Source organism: Molossus molossus, unplaced genomic scaffold (assembly GCF_014108415.1).
Source record: "Molossus molossus isolate mMolMol1 unplaced genomic scaffold, mMolMol1.p scaffold_m16_p_3, whole genome shotgun sequence".
In the NCBI taxonomy this organism is placed as follows: domain Eukaryota; kingdom Metazoa; phylum Chordata; class Mammalia; order Chiroptera; family Molossidae; genus Molossus; species Molossus molossus.
This window is the reverse complement of record NW_023425366.1, coordinates 27837164-27854294: the sequence shown is the minus strand read 5'-3', so window position 1 is coordinate 27854294 and position 17131 is coordinate 27837164. Positions and strand designations below refer to the sequence as shown.

Sequence of the window (17131 nt, the reverse complement as noted above, 5' to 3'; positions counted from 1 at the left end):
TACAAGGCAACTCTTCCCTCTACTAAGTAGACACTTGAATTTTTTTTTTAATCCTCACCCAAGGACATTTTTCCATTTTTTGTTCAGATAGAGTGGAATGGAGAGAGAGGAAGAGAGAGAGAGAGAGAGAGAAACATTGACGTGAAAGGGACACATCGAGTGGCTAGACACTTGAATTTTAACAATGATAGGTCTTTATTTGAAGATTTTCTGAGCAGCATTGGCATTTGTGGTCTCTGTATATTGATTCAGGGGCCTGTTTCACTTTAAACCCATCCTGACTTATGCCACAGCTACATGCATCTGTGTTGTCTGTATTTGTGTTATTTCCCCTCTTACATACAAGGTTTATTTTCTTTATAAAGGGATTCACCATGAGATTTTTAAAACTAGATAGTTCTTAACGTTTTACATTAAAAAAAAATTTGATTTACCTGAACTGCAAGAGGGGCTTAGGGGCTTCTCTTTTGTGCTCTTTAATCAGTCATCTCAGCATGTATCACACCCCGGCCTATGAATGCCTGTCATCTTGTCTTCTTCAGTAGTCTCTAAACCCATGCAGAACAGAATCTGGGTCTTAAGACTTCATATTCCTATCTCAATGCTTGATGTGAATTAGACACTCAGTACATATTTGTTGAATTGAGCTGAATATAATATTTTTATTTTATCTACAATTTTCTCTGGAGTGGATATGTTGTAAGGTACTTCTAGTGTTTATATCCTGAGTTCTTTGCTAACATTTACTTCTTGAATATTTTAAAAAGGAAGTCAAGATATGCCTGAGAATTTACTTCCCTTTCCTCCTAAAATATACACATAGATGTGTGTGTGTGTGCGTGCATACACATAGCCCGCAAAATCAAACCCGAAACAAGGAAAACTAAAGGCCATTTTCTTACTATATCATTTTCTGGATTATAAGTTGTGTTTTTAATTTTTTTTTTTTTATTAGACTCAAATGAGGTCTGTAGTTCAACTAACATTGAGAGCCCCGTTACTTTCTGGCTTATTATCAATAACTGTAAGTCCTTGGGGATCAGGGCAGAATATAAATTAATAAAAACAACTAAATATACTTTTTTTTTTTTTTTGCAGACGTGTTCTCTCTTTGTATAATGGATGAGAAAACTTGTTATAAATCATTAGATGTATTTTCTCATAGCTCAGACTATTGCATATTTAATTGATTAGAACAGTATTCACGGACACCTGTGTTCAAGCAGTTGTAGGTGCTAAGGATACAGCCAGGAAACAAAACAAGTCCCTGCCCTCAAGGAGCTCATGTTTTATTGTGTTTGTGTGTGGGCATGGATGTGGGTGTGAGGTGGGGTGGGGGATACAGAAAAAGAAATATATTGGGTGTTGATCAGTGCCAAAAAGAAAAACAGGACAGTGTAAGAGGAATATAGAGTAAAGGTGTGTGACATTATGATAATAGGGCTGTTAGAGGTAAACAGAGACATGCATGGAGTGTGGGAGTAGATACCTGGGGAAAAGCCAGGTGTATTGTAGGAGTACAGGAAAGGCTGCAGGTTTAACAGGAGCTGTCAGTGGGGGGAGTGGTGGGAGCTGAGGCCAGAGAGACAGTGAGGGGCCAGGGCAGGGGACCCTTGTAGGTGGTAAGGACATTATTTCCACTCCAACTGAGATGGGATTCCCGAGTTCTTGGAACCCAGGAGTGATGGATATTGTTAAAATGTATCACTCTGGCTGCCATGTGGAGAATGGTTGGTAGGATATGGTGATAAGGGAGAAGAGACCATATGGAAGACCTGTGTGGTTGTCTAAGAGCAAGGGGATAGTGGTCTGGACCAGGCGGTAGGCAATAGTGGGATCCTGGATGTTTTTTGGAATGAAGTGAGAGAGAGAGAAATCCCCATATAAAGCAGTACCATTGTTCTGATTATGCTTTGTTTCATTATTTCCCCCTCCTCACTTTTGTCTGTCTTTTTAACAGAACCTAAATTAAGTGTGGCTCCTGAAATGGATATCATGGATTACTGCAAAAAAGAATGGAGGGGAAATACGCAAAAAGCTACATGTATGAAAAAGGTATGATGCCTACATGCATGTATTTTAAGCCTTTCAAATAGTCTATCATAGGTAATTATTTAGTGTGTCCTTTTATACTGTTAGAAGTTAATTATGACAACTATTACTCTGTGTCAATGCTGGTGTTCTTTTAGAGATAAGGAAACAGACTCCAAAGATGAAGGACTTTTTTAGATTCACAGTGTTACAATAGAATCAGCACCAGTTTTTTAGTAACATGATTTCTTTGAAAAACACAGAAATGACTCTGTGCTGTTTAGAGTTGGGCCAGCCATTGCTTGTCCTCTTGGGGTCATTTGGGAATGCTCTTCTGACCTGGTGAGGTGAAAGATGTCCTATCTTTTACTGTTCCCACCTGGGATTGGTTTCATGCCCTCCACTCTTAAGTGCCCAGGCCCTCCTGCACTCCCTATGCACAGGGACCTGGAACTCCTCCCCTCATTTAGGGTGTCCCAGGAGCTGCCCCACTCCCAGTGGCATCCATTGTCTAGATTGATGACCCTAAGCTAGTCTCCAAGGCTGTGGGACATCAGGGATTCTCGTGCCATGGTCCTGTTGTGACTAGGCTGGGTCATTGCTCAAGGCAGATCCCTTGACTCACTCCCACTGTGTAGCCATCTGAGCAGCATGCCCTGTTGGTTCCCCTTGAATGCATCCTGAATCCAACATTCCTTGGTAGTGTGAAGCATGCAAATTGCCACCATTCAACCTTTCTGAGCTGCGGAAATGACAGTTTCAATCTAACACTTCCACCACCTCTTGTAACCTGTGTCATACCCTCTGCTCATTTTTTTCTTGGGTTTATTGACATTATGAATTTGAATGTACTTCTTGTGTATTAGAGATATTGATCTATCATATTTGGTAAAATTTTTTTAAATATATTTTTTGTTTATAACTATATTGTTTAGGATTTAAAATTTTTTAAATATTTGAATACATTTCCTATTTTCCTCAGCTTGTTTTTTTGTAGAAAGTATTGCACATCTTTCAGCAGGCACCTCAGCTGCCCAGGCCTTCCTGGAAACGGGCTGATCTTACTCAGAGTGTAGCTGCCACTTTTCAAGGTCTGAGAGCAAATGTCAGCTCTGCTCCCTGCAAGTGTGGACTGTAGGCTCTTTGTGTCTCAGTCCCTTGTTAGAGAACTCAATCACAAAATACCAGGGGCTCTCAGTTCCTGCTTGAGGTTAAAAATATTTAGATTTGTGAGGCCATCTGCTGAATATGCTGTCGGCCACTCAGTAGATTTTCTGACAACCTTCAGCCCGGTATCAAACTAGATAACCAGTAGGCCAGGTATCTAAACTAATACAGGCATACCTCATTCTTACCGCACGTTGCTTTGTTGCATTTTTTACAAATTGAAGGTTTGTGGCAACCCTGCATTGAGCAGGTGTATCAATGTGATTTTTCCAGCAGGCTCAGATGAGAGTTAGCATTTTTTACGCAATAAAGCTTTTTTTTTCATCCTTTTTAAAATTTTATTTTTCAAGTGCCGTTCACATTCAGTATTATTTTGTATTAGTTTCAGGCATACAGTGTAGTGGTTAGACAATCATGTACTTTACAAAGTGTTTCCCCCAGTATTTCCAGTACCCAGCTGGCACCGCACATAGTTATTACAATATTATTGACTATATTCCTTATGCTGTACTTTACATTTCATGACTATTTAGTAACTATCAATTTGTGTTTTTTAAATTAAGGTATATATATTGCTTTTTTAGACATAATGCTATTGCACAGTTAATAGACTGCAATAGAGTATAAACATAACTTTTATTTGCACCAGGAAACCCAGAAATTCATGTAACTCACTTTATTGATATATTTGCTTTATTGTGGTGGTCTGGAAATGAACCTGTAATATCTCTGAGGTATGCCTGTATTTTTTAATTTTCCCCAGAAATGCTTTCACTGACTTGCAATTTTATTTTATGACCTTAGCCTATTTAAAGAAGCTGTTCTAATCCTGGCCTCGGAAGGTCCATGATCGAAGATGACTCTTAACTTTTCCAAATTTTCCATATTTCGAAGCTCATGCTGAAATCATTTCTCTGTCATTTTATTTCAAGAGAAAAATTTGACCCTGTAGTTGGACTTTTCAGTGAACAAATAATCAAAGGCGCATCAGTTAGAAAAATGTAGTCACATCAGGATTCGTGACCATAATTAGAGCATCTCAGGGCCTGATAACAGATTGGGTCTCAGTTCTTTCTTTAGTCTTTATTTGCCTGTTTTTGTTTTGATATTGTTTTGGAACTGTGTATAAATCCAAAGTTAATTTAAAAAATTTGATTCACTCCTGAAATAGCATGAGTAATTTATGCATTTAGAGAGGTGCAGTTGCTGTGATATTCACTATCCATTGTGAATATTCAAGGTAATTGATAGACCCTTATCTGTCACAGTAGTTGGACCATTACATAAAAATGGGACTGTCAAAATTTTATTACTATAAAGAAATACTTTCATATCCACTGAGAACATTGTCCTGTGACTTGAACCTTGAAAACAGCTAGTAATGAGGGTCTAGTATTTGGACACAGAATGATTGCATGGTGAGACTGATACTCCTTCCTTTGTGTGAGTGCAGCGTAGGAAGCAGGGTTTCTACTGCCTGTCAAGGAAGAGCAAAAGGATGGACAGGATGTGAGTGAGTGAGTTGAGGGAAGCTCTGAAGTTGATACTGATGCCTGAGCAGTACCCAGCGAGGGAAATCAGGTTATCAGGTGCTTATGGACCAGGTCACTAGGATCTTATGGTATCCTTTTTTGGAGTATGCTTTAAAATGTTCCATTTGAATAATTGTTTTTGAGTGATGAGCATGTCACTGAACGTTTTCATTTCCTCATTTCACTTCCAGACTGAACAAGAATGACAATTAAATCTACTTTTAAAAAATGTCTAACAGAATTATCCAGCTATCTCCAAGCATGTAGACTTTTTTAAATGTACCATGGAAATTTGGGATTTGGGTGTGTGTGTATGTGTGTTTTAATATGGAGATACAAACTTAGTACATCTCTCTCCTCTTTCCTATCTTTTCATTAAAGAGTTTAGGATCAATTTAAATACAGATTAAACCCCTTCAGAATATTGGTTATTCATACCTAAATGTTACAATAGTTGCTTGAAAAGGGACATATAACTTCAACTTTGGGAGTGGTTAATGTTTTGATAATATTTGGTGTATTATTTATATGTTCTAGTGTGTTGCATCTGTTAACATATGTTGATATTTTGTGCAGTTGTTAATATCTTTTGATTTAATAAAGAAGGAATTAAAATGTCTTTTTTCTTCAGTTTTTATTGTTGAGTGTATTACAAATGTCTCCCCCTTCTCCCCCATGGCTCCCCTTCACCCAGTTTTTGCCCCACCCCAGGCCTTCACCACCCTATTGTCTGTGTCCATGAGCAATGCATATATGCCTATAAGTTCTTTGGTTAAAAAGGAATTAGAATGCATTACATGAAGGACTCAGTCAGTCTTGTTTCCAGTTTTCAGGGGCACATTTTTGCATAGAAATAAAACTTTTTCTGAAGTCTGTAACTACCATTTTTGAATTCTTTGATGCTTTCACCCAGGGCTATGAAGAGGTATCTCAGAAATTCACGTCCATACGGCGAGTCCGAGGAGATAATTACTGTGCACTGAGGGCCACGCTGTTCCAGGCCATGAGCCAGCCAGCAGTGCTGCCCTCCTGGCTGCAGGACCCGGAGCTCACGCTGGTACGCTGCTGCTGCAGGTTTGCGTCTGCAATGTTTCCAGTCGTTCTTGTGAGAAAGACTTCCCTTTGCTGCCTGTGCTCTGTGCTGGAACTGTCTGCAGTGTGACGTCAGCATGTGGGTTCATTGGGTTTTGTGTGGTTGAGATGATTTTGCATAGTAAAGCGACCAAAATATTATTTTCCAGAAGAGAAGAATGATAAAATTTATTTGAACAGTTGAGCTGAATTAGAGAGTGAGTGTTTAGAGTTTGTAAAAAACACTTAAGAGCAGTTTGACTTCAGTGTTTGGTGTCTGTATTAAATGGGTTGTATATTGTTCTCTCTGGGAACCCGCTGGGGTTTTAGGATGCGCATTTCTGTAATTCTAGCTCCAGTTCAAGAAACCCTCTGTGTAGTGTCAGGAGGATTGTCTTAGTAGGTGTTTAAACAGAAGCACTAGAAGAGGGATGATTGATGTCACCCTGGGAGAGGCTTCCTGGGGAGGTAGAGGTCAGGGGCTGTGTCCCAGGCTAGGTCTTCTTCAGTGCTTTAAATCTGCAGCATGGTACTAGTGACATCCCAGGAAGTCATGGATCATTGTGTCCTGTGTTCTTGTCACATCAGGTGAGGTCACATAATAGTTTGGGTGATAGAATATTCCAAAAGAGTTTGGTGGGCAGGAGTGATTGAGCAGAACTGACAATATGACATTAATTAGAAGAAAATTGTAAGTCTTGTGCTTATATTTTTTCAAAAAGCAAAAACAAAATCCAAAGTGCTGGTTGTTGGGGAATCCACCTTACCAGCAACTTATGGGTGGGGGGTATGAGGCTCTTAATTTATTGCGAGCCCCATATGAGCCCACATGATGTGGTGGCCGGAAGTGGTAGGGAACCCCTACTGTAACAGGAGCACTTCTAAAACACCGAGGCAGCCCTCAGCCAGCTGGGCTGGTCAGCTCCCTTCTCAAGGAGCAAGTGCAGCTTCGTGCCTGTATCCTCAGGGCAGATGGGCATGTCCAAGGAACTGGGGTATTTGAAGTTGAAGGGACCTAGAATAAAGAGGACTTTTAGAGAAAACTGGTTGCCAGCTAAGCTAATTAAAGGTCTGGTAGGTGGGCGAGGGATCACTTCCCCTCAGTGGGGAAACCAGGACCAGTGGCTGTAGGATACTACCCATTCATCCTGTGATTATCCATTTTATAAACTGCATAAAATCAGCACACCTGTATAAACTGTGAAAGCTGTTTTTTTCTAAGCAAAGATGTATATCTTTTTTTTTTTTTTTAATTCTCACTCGAGGACATTTTTTCATTTTTTGTTCAGATAGAGTGGGAGGAGGGGAGAGAGGAAGAGAGAGAGAGAAACATCGACATGAAAGGAACACATCAAGTGGCTGCCTCCCGCACGCATGACCCAACCAGGGCCGGGGACAAACTGCAAGTGAAGTACATGCCCTTAGTGGGAACCAAACCCAGGTCTCTCTGGACCACAGGCCTATGCTCTAACCGCTGAGCCAAACCGGCCAGGGCAAATATATGTCATATTCAGCAGGTTGCTCAATATTAACTTATTGGTTTAGTTTTTTGATTTGATCTACTAGGCTATTTTGTCCTTTGCAAATCATGACATTTATTAATAGTGAAAATTTTCAGAATTGCTGACTACTTGGCAAAAGCATGCCTGTGGCTGGTTATAAGATACTGTTAGGGAAGCAAATGTGAGTGATTTCACTCTTCTTTGCTTTAATTTCAGTGTTTGACAGTCATAATTTGATAGATTGTGGCATAAAATCCTCCTCGATTTTAGGCTGAGTTTTTCTTTGAGCCTTTTGCTTTAAAGGGCTGTTTAAGTTTATTTATTTATTCATTAATTGACATGAATTTGAATTTTTCTAAGAAACTCTGGTACAAGTAGTGCTCTGCATAATTAAACACATAAAGTATGCCCCATACAAGTACAGCACAATGTCCCTTTTATTTTACTAACAGGATACCTTTGGGCATTAGAAACAGTCAAGGTGGATTGCACTCGCTTTCTGACCTCTGTTAGAATATGTGGTGTCTATAAGCAATGGGGCTTCAAGGTGGTTTTCCTGATTTAACGAGTCACGTGGAAATATTTTTTAGATTCTCAAGTGTCTTTCTAGTTTCTTCCCTGTTCTATATATATCAGCCAACAAATACAGCTTCTTTTTTGGGAGCATAATCTGATTAGTTGGTTACAGTGGTATTATTTTTGTCATCTAACCTTTATTGAATGCCAAGAGGCCCATGTCACAGAGAAAAAGCACCTCATGCCTGCCTGTGACTTTAGTATTTAAGTTTATTAAACTTTAGTTCTGTTAATGTCAGCTGAAGAAATGACTTTGTTCATTTCTTTTTTCCTCGAACTGGAGGACTTGTCCTGCTGGCTTTCTTTGGTTTGAGCACTTTTTTGCAGGGTCAGTTTTGTTGTGTCGCTGAGCAGGTGACAGATGCACCATGTGCTTCTCGTTTGGGGTGCCGGTGCAGGAAGGGGAACCAGACTTGGTTGTTGCACTTGACCAAGCTATTTTCTAAGCACCTCCCAGTCACCCTCCTGCCCTCTGCACTCCTGTTCTCACTGACGGCCAGATGGAGTAAGCAAGTGGGTGGCGCAGCATGACTGGAAGACATTGGGGTGGAACTGAGTGCATAGACAGAGGGGTGGTGAGGCCTACCGAGGCTGGCAGTGTGCCCAAGGGTGTTGGCATACCTGACCCACCTCGCCCCAGAGGTGGGGTCTCCATCTCCAGGTACTACTTACATAACTGTAATAAGTAAACATCTTAATATTTATTTGTTAACACAGATGCTTAAGACAAGCAGATCAAGTGAAACTTAAATAATTCTATGGCTACAAAACAAAATCTTACAGGGGTTTTGGTATGAAAGTCGGTGTGGCCATTTCCTACCCATCTTCCTGATATGGAAGAACACCTTGTGTCATATTAAGTAAAACCCTGCTTGCTATTAGAACTTGGTGTAAATTATTTGTGTTAAAATGGGGTTGACTTGGTATATTAAGTACTTGGACTAGACCCACAATAAATCTCTGACAATGAATCTGATTCAGTTTACCCTGATCCTTGGTCTTTCTGAAATGCTGAGGGCCTCTTCTGACTGCTGCCCTGTGTCCAGTGACAGTACTATGCCCTGGCCGGTTCATGGCATAACACTTCTGGTTATCATGTGTCCATGGGCCTTTTAGAAGTTCTGGCCACTTATTGGGGCACGAAAAGGCTGTCCCAGCAGGCAGGTTGGAGGGAATCTAGTTCCAGCATTATTAGGGTCTCCTGAACTGCACTGGCTCTACGGAACCCAACATTTTCAGCTTTGGGGGTTGGAGAGGTCCTGGGACACCTAAGTTTTTCATGAACCTGTAGATCCAGGAATAGTCTCAGCCTATGGCCACATGCTGTGCAAAACATCCCTTGACCTCCTTGACCTCACTGTGCATTCCATCAAGAATTTGTGTGGCCCAGCTGGTGTAGATAAGTGCATTGAGCGTCATCCCACGGACTGAGGTCCCGGTTCGATTCCTGGTCAGGACACATGTCTGGGTTTTAGGCTTGATCCCCAGTAGGAGGCGTGCAGGAGGCAGCTAATCGATTTTTCTCTCTTTCTCTCCCTTCCTCTCTTTTTAAAATATCAAAAACTTACTAAAAAAAAAAAAAAAAGGAGAGAGAGAGAATCTGTGTGAACCCAGTGAAACCATATTTGGTTACCAAGGGACATGCGCCCTTTAGCTAGCTGTATTTAAAGCTGTTCCCTGTAGCATTTTACCTTCTTCCCTCCCTCCTAGAGCAGTACATGAAAGGGATGTGGGAGAACTGGACTGAGACACCCTCCCTTAGTCTGATCTCAGTGGAAGAGAGCCAGGACTTTGCATTCTACCGGTGCTTAGCTCCTCTGGCCTTGTTCCCTTCCCCGCCTAGAAGGTTGAGCTTTGTCCTCACTGCCCCTTGGGCAGTTCAGCTGCCCCTCACCTCCTGTCATCTTGCCTGGGCTCCTGATGTGTTATTTCTGCATCTGTCAGATCCCAGTTTTGGTGTCTGACAGCAGTCGGATTATCTACCCTGACCCCAACCTCAGAGGTGCTTGGTTTGGCTGTTCTTAAACTTGGAACAGTGCCTAGGTCCCTGAGAGATGGTGTCCTTCAGGTAGTCCTTTGACTTCCACGTTTTCTAAGCTTTAGAATGTCTCGGAGTGGGTGGGACACGTGACAGTGTTTTCTTAGAGTGAGTTAGACTGTACAGTATATCAAAACTAATTTTATGAGTTAGTTTTAGGGATGACACATTTTTATTTGCTATCCCTTTAATCATGGTGTTGATTTCAAGAATTATAGACACTTGTTAGAGAAAACAGACTGTTTTTATAGTTCAGTCACAAATGAAATTATACTTAAGCTAAACTACTGTATTCTTAAATATTTTTCATCATTATTTCTTGTTTAAGTTTTGTGTCTTGCTTCCTTATTGTAACAGAAGTGCAGTCTCTATGTGGAGGAGAAAAGTATGGCTGTTTATATGTTCTATGTATTATGACCCCTGAAAGCATTTAAAGTTACACTTACTATTTTCTTGTGAATAAATAATTCCAACTCAATTATTATTATTTTTTATAGTTTCCTTTTCACTCTTTATTTTTTGGACTTTCTCCACTGTCTCCCAGAAGTGTACCACTGAGCTGGAGGATCACTCAAGCAACGCTTTGAGCAATACATGGAAGGAATGAGGAGATGTTCTTTTTTTTTTAATATGTGTTCTTCATTAATTTTTTTTTTTTCTCTTTAGAGAGAGAGAGGAAAGGTGAAAGACAGAGAGCACTGATTGGCCACCTCCTGCATGCCCCCCACTGGTATCGGGCCCACAACTCAGGCATGTGCTCTGACCAGGAATCAAACTGGTGACCTCTTGGTGCGTGGGTTGACACTCAACCACTGAGCCACACCAGCCGGGCGAGGAGATGTTCTTTTATTTGGGTTTCTGTCTGCATAGTTAGATCTTTGGGGGTCTCCCAAGTAATTCAGTTTGAGTGCTTTGCCTGCTTTTAGATACCTGCTCAGTGTCCCGAGATGCTCAGATGGGCTTCTGGGCTTCCCTTGACCTGGCTCCCAGCTCATATCTGTGTAGCCAGGATTTCCTCCTCACTTGTACTTCTCTGTGCCCAGTTGTGATTTCAGCTTGTTGCCACTTGAGGGCATTTTAGGTTCTGGTGATAAACCTGAGAACCTAGTTGAAGGTTTGCATCAGAGCTAGCCACGTGCTGCCAAAATGCAGGACAGTGTGGGCTCGGAGCAGGGTGGCTCTTGGGTATGGTCATTTGTCATCACGATAAGCCCCTTCCACCTCGGTGAGTGAGTGTGGATCAGCATCACTGTGGTAACTCCAAGAGGAATTTACATCCCTGTTGTGGCTTTATTTTTTTGCAGAGATGAAACCACCTTTGTTTTACATGATTCCTATAGATGGAAAAGGCATAACTGGACTTAAAACTTATGAAAGGGTCTTCAGGGTCTTAGATTGGAAGAACTGAACATATGGTCTTATTTAAAACTATTTATAACTGTTAAACAAGCTCAGGTTCTACATAGGGTGTTGTAGGAATTAATTATTCTTTAATGATGTTTTGACTTAGAGATGAACTTCTTTTTCCTCTCTACATTTTATAGCAGTGACACGACATGCTTGTGCCCAACCTAATTATATGGATTTTTCTCCTGACACACCCAAGACTGCTGGGAGAGTCTGAGTTCCCATGCTGTCATCCATCAAGTTGTGTCCCAGCTTGTCTTTCAGACTCCAGATTCCACTGATGGTTGGGGGAAAATAACAAATGCTATAGGAAAAAAAGGGAAGCCAGCAAAGTATTGGTTCAGCTGTCGCTTCTTTATTGAGCTAGGCCATCACAGCTCCCTTAACCCCTGCTGCTTATTCTCAGTGGTATTTTTATCTTCCTATACTAAGCAGTTGGACTAGATACAATATTGTTTCATTGAATATTAAAACTTTGAGTATATGTGTTAATATCAAAATTAGGTTTTATTTTCCTAATCAGGAAGGGAGCAGGTTTTTACTATCTAGACCATCTCACATGCCCTGAAGTGCCTTCCAGATTCAGGGATTAAGGAGCGATAGGGAGGTGGCCAGTGAGCCCAATAGCTGCCGAGAGATTTTCTGTGAAGACACTTCTTTACGTACTCTCACAAAGTGCTGTGTAGGGTTCCTGGCTGGCGTTGTTGCGCAGGTTAGATTATAGCCCTGTATCTCAATCTGAACCACCATTTCTCTCTAGCAGTTCTTAGAGCGGAACTTTCTGAGTTCCTGACTTCCAGAGTTAGGTGATCCATCCTAAACACATGATAGGTTTGCAGGAATTAATTCTGGAAATGAAGGTAGGTTTTGTAGGCTCTGTGGTTTCTTACAGCTTGATTCAACTGATGTACTTTTTGGAAGGTTAATTTTCTTTATCTCTCTGTTTCTTGATATTCCAGTTACCAGAAAAACTCATAAGCAAATACAGCTGGATCAAGCAGTGGCAACTTGGATTGAAATTTGAGGGGAAGAGCGAGGACCTGGTTGATAAAATTAAGGAGTCCCTCACTCTGCTAAGGAAGAAGGTTTGGAACATGTAATTTCCTTTTTCTAAGGAATGCAAAGCTCCTTCTTCTAATTGCCCCGCAGACCATTTCTTTCTTTCTTTTTTTTTCTTGAATTTATTGGGATGACATTAGTTAATAAAATTATGTAGGATTCAGGTATATAATTCTGTAGTACATCATCTGTAAATTGTATTATGTGTTCACCACCCTAAGTCAAGTCTCCTTCCATCACCATTTATCCCCCTCAGCAGACCACTTCTTAGTCCTCACTTGGGTTACCAAACGTTCTTGGCTGATTTTTAGACAAAATAATTTTTGATGAAAACAAACTCTTCCAGTGAGGTCTTTGGTAAAATTGAGAAATATCAACATCACGTATTCTCAGAGGAGATGTTATTTTAATGAAACTTGTTTAACTTTCTTAAAAGGAAACCGTAATAAATGTAGGCTTGTGCTAAGTCATACTAACAGATTTCAGTGATACATTTAGTCAGTATTTCTTTTTTTTAAAAAAATATTTTTCTTTATTGATTTTATAGAGAGAAGAAGGGATAGCGACAGAGATAGAAACATCGATGAGAGAGGACATTGATTGGCCACCTCCTGCATGCCCCCCACTGGGGATTGGGCCCACAACCTGGGCATGTGCCCTCACCGGGAATTGAACTGGTGACCTCTTAGTGGATGGGCCAGTGCTCAACCACTGAGCCACACCAACTGGGAAATATTTCTTTTTTTTAGAAAAAAATGTTTTTATTGATTTTTGAGAGAGAGAGAGAGAGAGAGAGAGAGAGAGGAAGGAAGGGGGGGGGAGAAACATTGATCAGCTGCTTCTACATGCATCCCGACTGGGGATTGAGCTCGAACCCTGGCGCGTGCCCTGAAGGAACCAAACGGGCAACCTTTTGGTACACAGGACACCACCAACCAACTGAGCCACACTGGCCAGGGCTAGTCCATGTTTCTTATAGTAATATCAGTGATATGAATTCATGCCCCACTAGCTCCATGTCACCCCCATGGAAGATTGTTCATTCCTTTATAGCCAGTGCCTAGACCCGAGCCTGACACATAATTGGCATTCAGCAAATACCTTGTTGATGAATGAACTGAGGACCCTAATTTTCTGGAACCTAGTTTGTATTTACAGCCACAAGAAGTATGTATTGGAAAATTCACTGTCAAAGGAACACTAGTGATAAAGAAATGGAAGGAAGAGCAGGACAGAGAAATTCTGTTGTTCTTACCTATTAAGCAGAGCACAGGGTTTGTGGGGGCTTGAGGTCTGTGCTGCCCAGTCTCCAGGTCAGTGGAGGGTTGAGGGCAGGGCTCTGGCCCTGTGGGAGTGAGAGAGGAGGCTCTTCAGCTCAGCCACGAGTGATCTCCTTTCATCTCTTTTAAATTCTCATGAAATTGCACTGTTGGCTTCTTTAGGTGTGTCTGCTGTAACTAGATCATTTGGGGGAATGTTTAAGTGATTTCCATGTACAGTAATAGGAAAATTATTCATTAATAATCTGAGCAACGTTACTAGCACTTCCCATAGGCTAGGCTGTACACTAAAAGTTTTATGTATTTAATTCTTGTAACTACCAAAGTGTTGTTGCTGTGATGGTTATCCCATTTTACAGATGAGAAAACTAAGGCCTAGCAGTTGGTTAATGCCCTGCAAAAGCCACTAGCTGCTCGGGTGAGGCCTTCATTCCATCGTGTCTCTGACTCTAGAGCCATGCTGTTGAGTGGCAACTTGTCTTCTTCTGGAAAATATGAGATATTCTAGTTTTTAATCCAAATGTTGGAGAGCCCTGTGGTACAGTCATTACCATTAAAATTTCTCTTGAATTTAAATTTTTAATGGTTTTTCAGAGGAGTGGTAGTTACTGGTAATTCATAAAGACTAGTTTTATGTTGGCATCTTTTATTCTCATTTACCTAAACTTAAAAGTACTTGTATTTATGGGGTTTTCTTGTTCATATAAAGAATTTACCTATTTTAGCTGAATACCTAACATTGTTCTGTTCTTAATCAGAAGTCAATAAGAATTTCCTAAATGGATTTATTTATTAGAAACTTATGTATATTTTTAAGAGGTTAGAAGGTTAAGTTTAGTAAACTAATATTAAGGAGACTCCATAATCTTTCTTGCCCATCTTCATTTTTGAAGGTTGGCTTGGGGTTTCCAGGTAACTGTTACCTGTAAGCCCCTTATGGAGAGGAGTAATTTTAGCTAGTGCTCCAGGCCTCACACTTGCTCATTAGCTCTTCCATAAATGTTTCTGATTGGCTGATTCAGTCTCATTGCCTGGGAAGTTAGGGTTTAAAATTGCAGTTCCACGGTCCCAGTGCTTCTTCGTCGTGCATTTACTTTTGTTTCAAATTAATGGGACAAAAGCTGAATAAGGAATTTGTGTGGTCTAAAGAGTAGCACCATTGTTTGAGCTGGAAACTTGAACGTTGTGATCATTGGTACATGACCCTTGATTACCTACTTTTGAAAATGATTTTGTGCTCTAAGTATGGAAGTATACTAGGGACTTTTAGAACAAAAATGTAATTATTGTGTAACTTTTTTTATTGCAGTGGGCAGGCTTGGCTGAACTGAGAACTGCTGAAGCAAGGCAGATAGCGTGTGATGAACTGTTCACAAATGAAGAGGAAGAATATAGCCTTTATGAAGCTGTAAAATTTTTAATGCTACACAGAGCCATTGAACTATATGATGATAAAGAGAAGGGAAAGGAAGTCCCATTTTTCTCTGTGCTTTTGTTTGCTCGGGACACATCCAGCAACCCTGGACAGCTACTGAGGAACCATCTAAACCAGGTGGGACACACTGGTGGCCTTGAACAGGTGAGTTACACCTTGGAAGTATATTATCCCAAAACACCAGCGTTAATCATCAAACATTATCTCACAGTTTTTTTGGGGTCAGGAATTTTGAAGCGGCTGGGTGGTTCTGGCTTGGGGTCTCAGGTGGTTGCAATCATCCAAGGACTGGACTGGGGCTGGAGGATCCACGTCCAACATGGCACACTCACCTGGCTGCGTGAGTGTCCTCACAGCATGGCAGCTGGCTTCTCTCAGAAAGTAATTCAAGAAGAGAGTGAGGAAGAAGCCACAATGCCTTTTATGATCCAATCTTAGAAGTCACACCCCATCACTTACACCATTATTATATGTGTTAGCAAGTCACCAAGTCCACTCAGCCTGGGCTTTCTTCTGTAGGGCAGTGGATTGGATCAGTACCTTTGGCTCTGGTAGTCTCCAAAAAAAGGGTCATCTAAAGGGTCTTGTTTAGTCTTGGCAGCTGTAGCTGTATTAGCTAGCATCCTTTAAAATAGAAATGGAGTCACCTTAGCCTGTAGAGCCCAGCCTGCCTTGGATCTTTTACAGATATGCTAAGTTTGGAGTTTTATACAGAGACCCAGTGCAGTACTGTCCCATGAACCAACAGTTGACTCACTTTGCACTGTCTATCTTTGGTGAGTTCATTATGTGCCCTAAAAAGAGTAAGTCTTTTTTTAGTGGAATAGACAACCACTAAAGTAATATTAAGGCTGTCTTTCCAGAGTGCTGCCTTCCTGCTTCCATGACTGACTCTGTGGCTTGCCTTTTCCTGATCTGCAGGAAAGAGCAAAGATGATGGTCATGCTGGGTCAGGCAGGATTAAAGATAGTTATTTTTAAAAATTGTCTGTACTTGTAATTAGGTAGCATGTACCTTGCAGTGAAAAGCCGGTAGAGCATGTTTTGCTTATTAGACTGAAGTTTGTCCTTTCTGGGTCTCCACAAGGTCTGCTGTAATGGAGAGTACAGTTTTTAAATACAGCTTTTTTTCTTAGATATAATTTACCTGTCATAAAATTTACTATTTTAAAGTGTGCAGCTCAATAGTTTTTAGCATGTTTCAGAGTTTTGCAGCCATCACAACAGTCTAATTTTAGGTTATTTTATCACCCCTAAAAGAAACCTCATACCCATTAGTACTCACCCCTCGTTCTTCCCAGTCCTAGGCAGCCACTGGTGTACCTTCTGTCACCACAGATTTGTCTGTTACGGACATTTCACAGAAACAGAATCATACTGTGGTCTTTTGTGACCAGTTTCTTTCACAGCCTAATGTTGTCAAGGTCCATGCATAGTGTGTCCTGTGTTAGTTCTTCATGCCTTTTTATTGACAAATACTAATTCCATTCTATGGATGTATCACATTTTATTCACCCATTCAGCAGTTGATGAGTATTTGGGTCATTTCCGTTTTTAGCTATTATGAATAATCCTGCTATGAACAGTCATGTACACGTTCTTTGTGTGAATGTATGTTTTCAGTTCTCTCGGTTATATACTTAGGAGTGGAACTGCTGGTCATATAGCAATTCTTTGTTTAAAAGTTTGAGGAACTGCCAGACTGTTTTTTAAAGCAGCTGTATCATTTGTCATTCCTGCCAGCAGTGTTTTAGTGTCCCATTTCTCCACCTCTTTGCCACACTTTGTTATTGAGGTGAAGCTCATGTAACATACGAGTAACCATTTTAAAGTGTACAGCTCAGTGGCCTTTAGTACATTTATAATGTTGTGTGACCACCACCTATATCAAATTCCAAAATATTTTACTGCCCCAAAAGAAAAACACATCCCTGGTAAGCAGCCACTCCCCCGCATCATGTCTTTTTGATCATAGCCGTTCTAGAGGGTATGAAGTGGTATTTCACTGTGAGTTTGATTTCCATTCCCCTGATG

General features: G+C 40.8%; 1 protein-coding gene across 2 annotated transcripts in view; it reads left to right on the top strand.

The window, feature by feature from the left end:
- OTULIN (OTU deubiquitinase with linear linkage specificity) overlaps positions 1-17131 on the top strand; it is a 33257-nt gene that overhangs the window by 14235 nt on the left and 1891 nt on the right. The window contains exons 3-6 of one of the 2 annotated variants that reach the window (XM_036279613.1): positions 1961-2055; positions 5644-5787; positions 12284-12409; positions 14973-15242. In XM_036279613.1, coding sequence (XP_036135506.1) covers positions 1961-2055; positions 5644-5787; positions 12284-12409; positions 14973-15242 — 635 coding nt within the window. The remainder of the gene's footprint in view (positions 1-1960; positions 2056-5643; positions 5788-12283; positions 12410-14972; positions 15243-17131) is intronic. The other variant, XM_036279614.1, reaches the window with a different exon arrangement.